General features: G+C 49.1%; 1 protein-coding gene across 2 annotated transcripts in view; it reads right to left on the bottom strand.

Moving 5' to 3' along the window:
* Positions 1-12149, bottom strand: part of heatr5b (HEAT repeat containing 5B) — a 162877-nt gene that overhangs the window by 126161 nt on the left and 24567 nt on the right. For both annotated transcript variants that reach the window (XM_070874109.1, XM_070874110.1), the window contains exons 8-9: positions 7896-8048; positions 2170-2420 (exon numbers count right to left, since the gene is read on the bottom strand). In XM_070874109.1, the coding sequence (XP_070730210.1) occupies positions 2170-2420; positions 7896-8048 (404 nt within the window). The remainder of the gene's footprint in view (positions 1-2169; positions 2421-7895; positions 8049-12149) is intronic.

Below are 12149 nucleotides of genomic sequence, written 5' to 3'. Positions count from 1 at the left end.
TGATTCTCCTTCCCCTGGCACCATGCAGTGGGAGCCCACCACAAAGAGGACAAATCAGACAGTGCAGGAACCCTGATTGATTCTCCCTCCCCTGGTTCCACCATGCAGTGGGAGCCCACCACAGATAGGCCATCTCTGATAGTGCAGGAACCCTGGCTGATTCTCCTTCCCCTGGCACCATGCAGTGGGAGCCCATCACAGATAGGCCATCTCTGACAGTGCAGGAACCCTGGCTGATTCTCCCTCCCCTGGCACCATGCAGTGGGAGCCCACCACAGATAGGACATCTCTGATAGTGCAGGAACCCTGGCTGATTCTCCCTCCCCTGGTTCCACCATGCAGTGGGAGCCCACCACAAAGAGGACAAATCTGACAGTGCAGGAACCCTGACTGATTCTCCCTCCCCTGGCACCATGCAGTGGGAGCCCACCACAGATAGGCCATCTCTGACAGTGCAGGAACCCTGGCTGATTCTCCCTCCCCTGCCACCATGCAGTGGGAGCCCACCACAGATAGGACATCTCTGACAGTGCAGGAACCCTGACTGATCTCCCTCCTCTTTGGGCAGGAGACACCGAAGCACACTGCAGTGTCCCCCTACCCCAGTGCCCTGTCTCAGATCAGCTACCTCAGGGTAGCATGTGAATCAAATCTGGGATCATCCTAGCATCTCAATACCGATAGTGTTCAGCCACTACACCACCAGCGAGATTGGTTGTGGGATAACATATTGTCCAGGACACCGAGGGAGAACTCCCCTGCCCGTCTTCGAAATAGTGCCAGGGGATCTTTTACACACACCTCGATTTAACTTCTCATCTGAAAGATGGCACCTCTGACAGTGACAAACCCCCTCAGTACTGCACTGGAGTGTTAGCCCCCCCAGAACTGCCAGTTTAAACATGCTACAGATCGACAATATTGGGAAAATTTAGCTCAAGGCAAGGGATGTTAGTGCCAGTACCCAATGATGGCAACAAGCACTCCCAGGTCAGGTACAGCACAGCCAGATGCAGAGTAACGCTCACTCCACTCTGTCCCAACAATATTCCTCCGCCCCAACCTCAAACGAAAATTCATTGCCTGCTGCACCAGTGGGATATTTCATACATCAGCCACCCCTTAGGCTCGACAAGGTGGATGCAGAGAGGATGTTTCCACTGACAGGGGAGACTAGAACTAGAGGGTATGATCTTAGAATAAGGGGCCGCCCATTTAAAACTGAGAAAAAAATTTCTCCTCTCAGAGGGTTGTAAATCTGTGGAATTCGCTGCCTCAGAGAGCTGTGGAAGCTGGGACATTGAATAAATTTAAGACAGAAATGGACAGTTTCTTAAATGATAAGGGAATAAGGGGTTATGGGGAGCGGGCAGGTAAGTGGAGCTGTTTCCACGATCGGATCAGCCATGATCGTATTGAATGGTGGAGCAGGCTCGAGGGGCCGTATGGCCTACTCCTGCTCCTATTTCTTATGTTCTTATGTTTGTGCGGGAGCGTCAATCATCACTGAATTTGGTGCAATTCTGTGCTGCAAAGCCCATACCCTCAAGGAACTGGATTGAGACAGCCCAAGATTCATTTCAGTTAGGACCCTCAGAGCCAGCCGTCAGAAGAGCGCTTCCTCTCCTCAGTCTGGGCTGGATTTGAACCCTGGTCCGAGAGATGAAGAGCCAGCCTCGAACCCAATTCACCACCCTTTTCCCTGGACACACCAGTTTACTTGCAGTTCGACTCAGTGGTCGCACATCCGCCTCTGAGTCAGAAGATTTTGAGTCCCACTCCCGAGACTTGAGCACATAATCTAGGCTGACATTCCCAGTGCGGTGCTGAGGGAGTGCTGCACTGTGAGGTGCCATCTTTCGGATGAGACGTTAAACCGATGCCCCATCTGCCCTCTCAGGTGGACATAAAAGATCCCTGGCACTATTACGAAGAGCAGGGCAGTTCTCCCCTGTGTCCTGGTTAATATTTATCCCTCAAGCAACATCACGAAAACAGATTATCTGGTCATTATCAGATTGCTGATTATGGAATCTTACTGTGCGCAGATTGGCAGCCACATTTCTGACATTACAACGGTGACTACACTTCAAAAAGTACTTCATTGGCTGTAAAGCGCTTTGGGATGCCCTGAGGCTATGAAAGGCGCTATAGAAATGCTTCGCTTACCTTGCCTTTGGTGTGAGGAATTCCGAGGGGGCACTGGTGCACGCTGCCCAGCAACGCTGCCATTGCGAAGCTGTATCCAGTGACGGCTTCTGGCGACGTCTTCAGACTGTTGATGCGCTCCGCACACCTGTCCAACAGTGGAGTCAGCTGGTACGGCAACGCCACCGCTACACAGCGCAGGCACCAGGCTGCACCCAGCCTGGCCGCCATACTAGGATGGAGCAGGACGGAGGTCACCGTCTCCAGAAGGCCTTCCAAGAAGAAATAAAAGTCTGAATACAAGAATTTACGATAAAATATCTCAGCACAGCTTTTCTAAACACAGGAGCATCTTAGTTTGGGAATTTTTTATGGTGTAACTTCTCAACATTTGTTCTACTAATTTTTCACCTTCATTCTGAACCAATTCTTGCACCAAACCAACGGTGACTGAAGAAATTAGATGCGAATGGGACGCAGCCCTCCCGTCAGCAGTCTAACTGCAATCCATTAGGTGGCAGGATGCACGTTTTGCTGCAGTGCAGGTGATGGAGGAAACGGTACTTAAATCAATCACATTAACAGCGACAAGTTGGAAGTTCAGTTTCAAACACTCGTCAGTCTCCTTGCCATCAGATTTTTGGGTGATTGCTGAAATTTCAGATGCCTAGGCTCCAAGCTCTGGAATTCCCTCCCTAAACCTCTCCGCCTCTCTCTCCTCCTTCAAGACGCTCCTTAAAACCTACTTCTTTGACCAGGTTTTTGGTCACCTGCGCTAATATCTCATGTAACTCGGTGTCAAATTCTGTTGTGAAGCACCTTGGGACGTTTTGCTACATTAAAGGCGCTGTATGAATACAAGTTGTTGTGTGTGTAGCATATGGCTAGGTTTTATTTATTTTTTTTAAATAGCGTGAGCATTTTTAACGAAACACATCACCAGACAACAGGATCAGTGCAGATGAAGGAACTCCTTCAGCTTTGATCTTGCCGTTGCAGGATACCGGCCCCGACCTACTCCACGTTACAGCATCTGGCTCGTGTTTATATCAGACTGGTAGCCTGCCCTCAACCACCAATCCCTGGCAGCCTGGTCCAGCTGATTACCCACTGCCTGGAAAAAAAAAAACACTTCCTGGTGTCTGTCCTAAACCAATCCTTAGTCGGCACCATAGTGTTCTGCTGACTCAGCATATCTGAACCAATCGTTGCCGGCTCGCTTTAGAAACATAGAAAATAGGAGCAGTAGTGGGCCATTCGGCCCTTCGAGTCTGCACCGCCATTCAATATGATCATGGCTGATCCTCTATCTCAACACCATATTCCTGCTTTTTCCCCATACTTCTTGATGCCTTTTGTGTCTAGAAATCTATCTATCTCCTTCTTAAATATATTCAGTGACTTGGCCTCCACAGCCTTCTGTGGTAGAGAATTCCACAGGTTCACCACCCTCTGAGTGAAAACATTTCTCCTCATCTCGGTCCTAAATTTCCTACCCCGTATCCTGAGACTGTGACCCCTTGTTCTAGACTTCCCAGCCCGGGGAAACATCCAGTTTATCCCGCCCCGATAACAAGTTAAGAACCCATCTGCCATGTCTCGTATTCGAGTTCAAGGATCCTAAGCTCCCCAAGTCTTTCCTGGCAGCCCATCCCTCTGACAGCAGCAATCAATCAGCCTCACTGCTCTCCCCGAAAGCTCTGCTCGGGCCTGAATGGCCCTCTTACAATGGCAGTGCTCTATCTGCAGCCCGACGAGAGCGCTGTCCTTTTGGGAATTAGAACTCAATCGCTTTTTGCAACCTATTCGTTTATTGTTACCGCACACTGTTTACACACAGTGAGCAACGGATCAACCAACATCGCCCTCAATGCTCCCTTGACATGTTGGTTGACTTGGCTTTGCATAGTACCATCTACAAGATGTACTACCATAACTCGCCAAGGTTTCTTCAACAGCACCTCCCAAACCTGTGACCTCTAATACCTAGAAAGACAAGGGCAGCAGGTGCATGAGAACACCATCACCTCCATGTTCCTCTTCAAGTTACACGCCATCCTGACTTGGAAATATATCGGCCGTTCCTTCGTTGTCGCTGGGCCAAAATCTTGGAACTCTGTCCCTAACAGCACTGTGGGAGTACCTTCACCTCATGGACTGCAGCGGTTCAGGAAGGCGGCTCACCAGCATCTCCTCGAGGGCAATTAGGGATGGGCAATAAATACAACGCCCAGAGCCCAGCAACAAATATTTTTTTTAATGTTATGCTAAACCTTTACAGATCTCTGGTTAGGCCTCGGGTGGAATTTTTGTGCGGAATTCTGGACATCATGCTTTAGGAAGGATGTCCCGGCTTTGGGAGAGGTTACAGAGGAGGTTTACCAGGATGATACCAGGGATGAGTAACTTCAGTTATGTGGAGACATTCTAGAAACTGCATACTAACCTTATGTGTTTCATGCACAAGTACCCCCAGGTCCCGCTGTACTGCAGCACTTTGCAATCTTACTCCATTTAAATAATAACTTGCTCTTGGATTTTTCTGCCAAAGTGCATGACCTCACACTTTCTGACATTATACTCCATCTGCCAAATTTTTGCTCACTCACTTAGCCTGTCTATGTCCTTTTGCAGATTTTGTGTGTCCTTTTCACATATTGCTTTTCCTCCCATCTTTGTATCGTCGGCAAACTTGGCTACGTTACACTCAGTCCCTTCCTCCAAGTTGTTAATATAGATTGTAAATAGTTGGGGTCCCAGCACTGATCCCTGCGGCACCCCCACTGGCCAACCCGAGAATGAACCATTTATCCCTACTCTCTGTTTTCTGTTAGTTAGCCAATCCTCTATCCATGCTAATATATTACCCCCAACCCCGTGATCTTTTATCTTGTGCAGTAACCTTTTATGTAGCACCTTGTCAAATGCCTTCTGGAAGTCCAAATACACCACATCCACTGGTTCCCCCTTATCCAACCTGTTTGTTACATCCTCAAAGAATTCCAGCAAATTTGTCAAACATGACTTCCCCTTCATAAATCCATGTTGACTCTGCCTGACCGAATTTTGCTTTTCCAAATGTCCTGTTACTGCTTCTTTAATAATGGACTCCAACATTTTCCCAACCACAGATGTTAGGCTAACTGGTCTATAGTTTCCTGCTTTTTGTCTGCCTCCTTTTTTAAATAGGGGCATTACATTTACAGTTTTCCAATCTGCTGGGACCTCCCCAGAATCCAAGGAATTTTGGTAAATTACAACTATCTGCAAACTTCTAAATCATACCCCTATATTCAAGTCTAGATCATTGACGTATACCTCAAAAAGCAAGGGACCCAGTACTGAGCCCTGCAGAACCCTGCAGCCTTCCAGTCACACAAACACCCATCAACCATTACCCTTTGCTTCCTGTCTCTGTTCTCCATAAAGCAGAGAAGACTAAGGGGGACCTAATGGAGGTGTTCAAAATGATGAGGGTTTTTGTTGAGCAGGAAGGGAGAAACTATTTCTTCTGGCAAGTGGGTTGGTAACCAGAGGTCATAGATTTAAAATAACACAGTTAACTATTTGTACTCCAGATGCACGCGCAGAAGCGAGAGTTAGGACAAATATCACCCCCCCCCACACCCAGCGCAATTCCCACTAATCGCATGCTTCCTCCCCCAGCAGCCCCGAGTCTCTGCTCAGGCAGCGGGCGGCCAGGACCAGTTTGCGGAGAGCAAGAGGCGGGGAGAGCAGCCTGGGGCGGAAAGTGGACTGGCCCGTTGGGGGGGGGGGGGGGAGGAGAAGAGAGAGAGAGAGCTTGGGGTGGGGGGGGGGGGGAGAAGAGAAAGAGAGAGAGAGAGAGAGAGAGAGGGGGGGGGGGAGAGGAGGAAGAGAGAGCTTGGGAGGGTGGGGGGGGGGGGGGAGTGAGAGCGAGAGCTTGGGCTGGGGATGGGGGAAGAGAGAGCGAGCTAGGGGTGGGGGGGAGGGGAAGAAAGCTTGGGGTGGAGGGGAAAGGGAGAGAGAGCGCGCGCTGGGGGGGGGGGGGGGGTGGGGAGGAGGGAAGAGAGAGAGATAGAGAGAGAGAGAGAGAGCGAGCGAGCGAGCGAGCGCGCTTGGGGGTGGGGTAGGGGGGAGAGAGATGGCTTTTTGGGGGGGGGAGGACAGACAGACACAAGTTGTGGGGGGGATTGGAAGGGGAGAGGGAACTCAGACGACGGATCACATTCTTCCAACCCCCTGATACGTGCAAGCTCGGTGCATGTGTTACAAGGGACCTGGTTGGGTTGGATGAAATCCAGAAGTCACAACACTGTCAGTATTCACTTCATACCCAATAAACCTGTTAACAATCCGCACACAATGCCCCATCTGAGAGGGTGGAGGGGGGGGGGGTGGGTGGGGTATAAAGTCTTGCGCTTGGGTAAGGGTCTTCAATTGGGGGAGGGATGCACTTGTTCAGGGGTAAGGGACTTCAGCTGGACCTTGGTGGCTTTTGGGGAAATCTATCCTCTGGGTTCTGAAGTTAAAATGGATCGAATTACAAATTGGAAAGTCACTCTGAAGGCTGGGTTCCAGTTACACATTCCAGAGAAACTTCAGGGTGTGGCTTACCCTCCAAGGGACCAATTAGCAATAGGTCTGGAGAGCCAATCAGAGAAACGGCTGCATTTCAGTTCGTACAAATAGATGCATCTTTAAAATAATCAGAAGGGAATTGTGAAGAATTTTACTTCAAATATGCAGTAACCTGTACTTGTGCATTGAATTTCATTGCGGCTGATCACCCTTCTCCCCCCAACCCCGATACGAACCCTGTCCAGTATTTGTGGGATCTCAACCACCTCAGTCCCCAGTCTGTCTGCCCGCCCTTCGCCCAGCGGTTTGGTGCCATCTGCAAACCACTCAAACTGCAACACACTGGGAACAGGAAGGGCCCCCTCAATAGCTCTCCCCCTCTGTATACAGCCACCCAAGCCCACGCCTTCCTCTTAATTTCCACTGAGTTTTAAAAAAAATGAGTGACTGACTTCCCTCGCCTCCTCCTTTGGTGGCCGTGCCTTTAGCTACCTAGACCACAAGCTTTGGAATTTCCTCTCTTAACCTTGTCCTTTAAGGCACTCCTTTAAACCTACCTCTGACTAAGTTTTTGGTCACCTGCCCTAATGTCCCTTTCAACCGCTCGGTGTCAATTTTTGTCTGATAACGCTCCTGGTGAAGGCAGCAGCCGTGGGCTCAGTGGGTAGCACTCTCGTCACTGTGTCTGAAGGTTCTGGGTTTGAGTCCCACTCCAGGGACTTGAGCACAAAATCTAAGCTGACACACCCAGTGCAGCGCTGAGGGGGTGCTGCACTGTCGGAGGTGCTGTTTTTCGGATGAGGCGTTAAACCGAGGCCCCGTCTGCCCTCTCAGGTGGACGCAAATGATCCCGTGGTACTATTTCAAAGAAAAGCAGAGGAGTGATCCCCGGTGTCCTGGCTAATATTTATTCCCTCAATCAACATCACGAAGAGAGATTATTTGGTCATTATTGCTGTTGGTGGGAGCTTGCTGTGCGCAAATTGGCTGCCGCATTTCCTGTATCGAAAGTACTTCAATGGCTGTGAAGTGCGTTGGGACATTGTGGAAAGCGCCAACAGAAATGCAAGCCGTTCTGTTGAGTGCCGCGGGATGTTTTACTACGTTAGAGGCGCCCGGTAAACGCAAGCTACGGTTTTCGTCAATGCACTTGTCTGTAACCTTGCAGCATCTGCCTGGCCACATACCAATGGAGGGCTCCTGGAGAAGCGGAGAAGCTGTAGCACTCAGACTCTGCACCAGGCTGCCAAGTTCCTGCAGGGCACACACCATCACGTGCTGACTGGCAGACACATCGGCGGCTCCCGACTTGTCATTGTTTGCATCGTTCACCACAGATTCTGCCGGAAGAACACACAGACGTGGGATAATTAACATGGTCACACATCCCAAATGTTGGTGCTCTCAAAAACAAATCAGAAAGAGACAATTTTCTTTTTGAATAGCATTGCGCGAAGTTGGCATGTTGCAAATCACGAGCATTGGATATTTTAGTCTTCATCATCCCAGGCGGTCCCTCGAACGAGGATGACTGGCTTCCACGAGAGTTCACAGATGTTTCAATGAAGGACCCGATGTTCCAGTCCTGAACTCCAATTGACGGGGTGGAAGATGCCTGTTGCGTGGATTTTTTTAACGTGGGGTGACCGTTAGCACACCAGCCACCACACGGGCTCGACAGAGCTAGGCCTTTATCCAGTGGCAAGGATTAACCAGGACGACTGGAGACCTGCTCTGCTGCACGGACTGTGATGTGTGATTTTAGTACAGTGGCTTTGTTTCCATAACAGAACAGTAATGGAAAATGAGAAACATCGACAGATGCAGTTGCACTCGTGGCTTTCTAGGCCACTTCAGAGGGGAGTTCAGGGTCAGCCACGTGCTGTGGGACTGGAGTCACGAGTAAGCCCAGATCGGGTAAGGATGGCAGCTTTCCTTCCCCAAAGGACATCAGTGAACCAGTTGGGTTTTTAACCACAATCCAACTGTTTCATGGACACTTTTACTGGTAGTGGCTTTTTATTTCCAGATTTCGCTTTTTAAAAAACTGAATTCAAATTCCCAAACTGCCGTGGTGGGATTTGAACTCATGATCTCTGGATTATTAGTAAATGCTTCTAGGATTACTAATGCAGTAACATAACCAATACACCAACGTACCCTGGCGGGGACAAAAAGAAACTTTCACCCGAGCAGTTTGCTGATTCACGGAAATGAAATGAAATGAAGTGTCCCACAGCCCCTTGATTCCAGTTACAGCACAGAAACAGGCCACTGGGCCCAGCCAGTCCGTGTCAGTATTTACCCTCCACACGAGCATACAGCTCAAATCACATTTCTACACCCAGTTCCCGTATGCCTTCAACCCATTTCCCTTCATCCACCTCTCCGATCTAAATGTTGACATCGTTTCTGCCTCAACCACTAACCCTGGGAGTGAATTCCACAGCCTCGCAACTCTCTGTGTGAAGACGTTTCTCCGGCCCGCTGTTCTACATCTAATCTTTTATCTCTGGCCCCACGTTCTAGACCGCTCAGCCACTAGAAACAGTCTGCTTCCATCAACATTACCCAACCTTTCAGAATTCCAAACACTTCTATCGTGTCTGTAAACCAAGTTGTTTCAACAAAAAAAGCCCCAATTTTTCAAATCTTTCTTCGTACAGGGTATTTGTACTTCCTCCAACCAGGCAACATCCCAGTGAGTCTGCGCTGTACCCTCTCCTGTAGAATTTACCAATATCTCGCAAAGATTCCAGGTACCTTTCCCCTGCAGAGGAGAAGAATCCCTTTCTGGGCTTTTAAAATGAGTTTAAAGGGGCAGACGAAGCCTGCGGGGGATAAAAGGGGATGCATTCATGGAGACCCCCCCCCCCCCAGTGTTTGGACTCAGAGGAAAGGGAATTCAAAATGGACCTAAATTACAGAAGCTTGAGATCCCCTAAACATCTATGGGAAGGAGCAGATCAATTTTAAGATTCTACAACATTTTGGCTGCGAAAAAGAGTTATCAAATACAGGAGGTGGGGCCAACCTCTGAAGCAAATTCGTGTATTAAGGATCCCAGGCTATTCACCCCCTAAGAGGTAATCGAATTACCCAGTCAAGCACAATAGAAATCATGGTCAAGAAACTGGACAATCCTAAAACAATGCAAAACCAGTGATAGCACATTCACACACCCTAATCGAGTTACGGCTGACAAAGTAGACATTTGAAAATCAATGGACAGAACAGTTTAAACAGAGCCCAAGAGATTTGATGGGAGATAACGGAGCCTTTTTTTGGGATATATCTATCCCCCAGTTTTACAAGCAAAAACTAGCAGAACACAGACTGGAAATTGCACAGACTCGAACAGAACACAGACTGGAACTCGCACAGACTCGAACAGAACACAGACTGGAACTTGCACAGACTCGAACAGAACACAGACTGGAACTCGCACAGACTCGAACAGAACACAGACTGGAACTTGCAGAGACTCGAACAGAACACAGACTGGAACTCGCACAGACTCGAACAGAACACAGACTGGAACTTGCAGAGACTCGAACAGAACACAGACTGGAACTCGCACAGACTCGAACAGAACACAGACTGGAACACAGACACAGACTCGAACAGAACACAGACTGGAACACAGACGCAGACTCGAACAGAACACAGACTCGAACAGAACACAGACTGGAACTCGCACAGACTCGAACAGAACACAGACTCGAACAGAACACAGACTCGAACAGAACACAGACTCGAACAGAACACAGACTCGAACAGAACACAGACTCGAACAGAACACAGACTCGAACAGAACACAGACTCGAACAGAACACAGACTCGAACAGAACACAGACTCGAACAGAACACAGACTCGAACAGAACACAGACTCGAACAGAACACAGACTCGAACAGAACACAGACTGGAACTCGCACAGACTCGAACAGAACACAGACTGGAACATAGACGCAGACTCGAACAGAACACAGACTGGAACTCGCACAGACTCGAACAGAACACAGACTGGAACACAGACACAGACTCGAACAGGACACAGACTCGAACAGAACACAGACTGGAACACAGACGCAGACTCGAACAGAACACAGACTGGAACTCGCACAGACTCGAACAGAACACAGACTCGAACAGAACACAGACTCGAACAGAACACAGACTGGAACTCGCACAGACTCGAACAGAACACAGACTGGAACATAGACGCAGACTCGAACAGAACACAGACTGGAACACAGACGCAGACTCGAACAGAACACAGACTGGAACAGAACACAGACTGGAACAGAACACAGACTGGAACAGAACACAGACTGGAACAGAACACAGACTGGAACAGAACACAGACTGGAACAGAACACAGACTGGAACAGAACACAGACTGGAACAGAACACAGACTGGAACAGAACACAGACTGGAACAGAACACAGACTGGAACAGAACACAGACTGGAACAGAACACAGACTGGAACAGAACACAGACTGGAACAGAACACAGACTGGAACAGAACACAGACTGGAACAGAACACAGACTGGAACAGAACACAGACTGGAACAGAACACAGACTGGAACAGAACACAGACTGGAACAGAACACAGACTGGAACAGAACACAGACTGGAACAGAACACAGACTGGAACAGAACACAGACTGGAACAGAACACAGACTGGAACAGAACACAGACTGGAACAGAACACAGACTGGAACAGAACACAGACTGGAACAGAACACAGACTGGAACAGAACACAGACTGGAACAGAACACAGACTGGAACAGAACACAGACTGGAACAGAACACAGACTGGAACAGAACACAGACTGGAACAGAACACAGACTGGAACACAGACGCAGACTCGAACAGAACACAGACTGGAACTCGCAGACTCGAACAGAACACAGACTGGAACTCGCAGACTCGAACAGAACACAGACTGGAACTCGCACAGGCTCGAACAAGGACACAGACTGGAACACAGACACAGACTGGAACACAGACACAGGCTCGTACAAGGACACAGGCTCGTACAAGGACACAGACTGGAACACAGACACAGACTGGAACACAGACACAGACTGGAACACAGACACAGACTGGAACACAGACACAGACTGGAACACAGACACAGACTGGAACACAGACACAGACTGGAACACAGACACAGACTGGAACACAGACACAGACTGGAACACAGACACAGACTGGAACACAGACACAGACTGGAACACAGACACAGACTGGAACACAGACACAGACTGGAACACATAGAAACATAGAAACATAGAAAATAGGTGCAGGAGCAGGCCATTCAGCCCTTCTAGCCTGCACCGCCATTCAATGAGTTCATGGCTGAACATGAAACTTCAGTACCCCCTTCCTGCTTTCTCGCCATAACCCTTGATCCCCCGAGTAGTAAG

Source organism: Pristiophorus japonicus, unplaced genomic scaffold (assembly GCF_044704955.1).
Source record: "Pristiophorus japonicus isolate sPriJap1 unplaced genomic scaffold, sPriJap1.hap1 HAP1_SCAFFOLD_679, whole genome shotgun sequence".
In the NCBI taxonomy this organism is placed as follows: Eukaryota; Metazoa; Chordata; class Chondrichthyes; family Pristiophoridae; genus Pristiophorus; species Pristiophorus japonicus.
The sequence above is the reverse complement of the archived record's forward strand: the minus strand, read 5'-3'. Positions and strand labels throughout refer to the sequence as shown.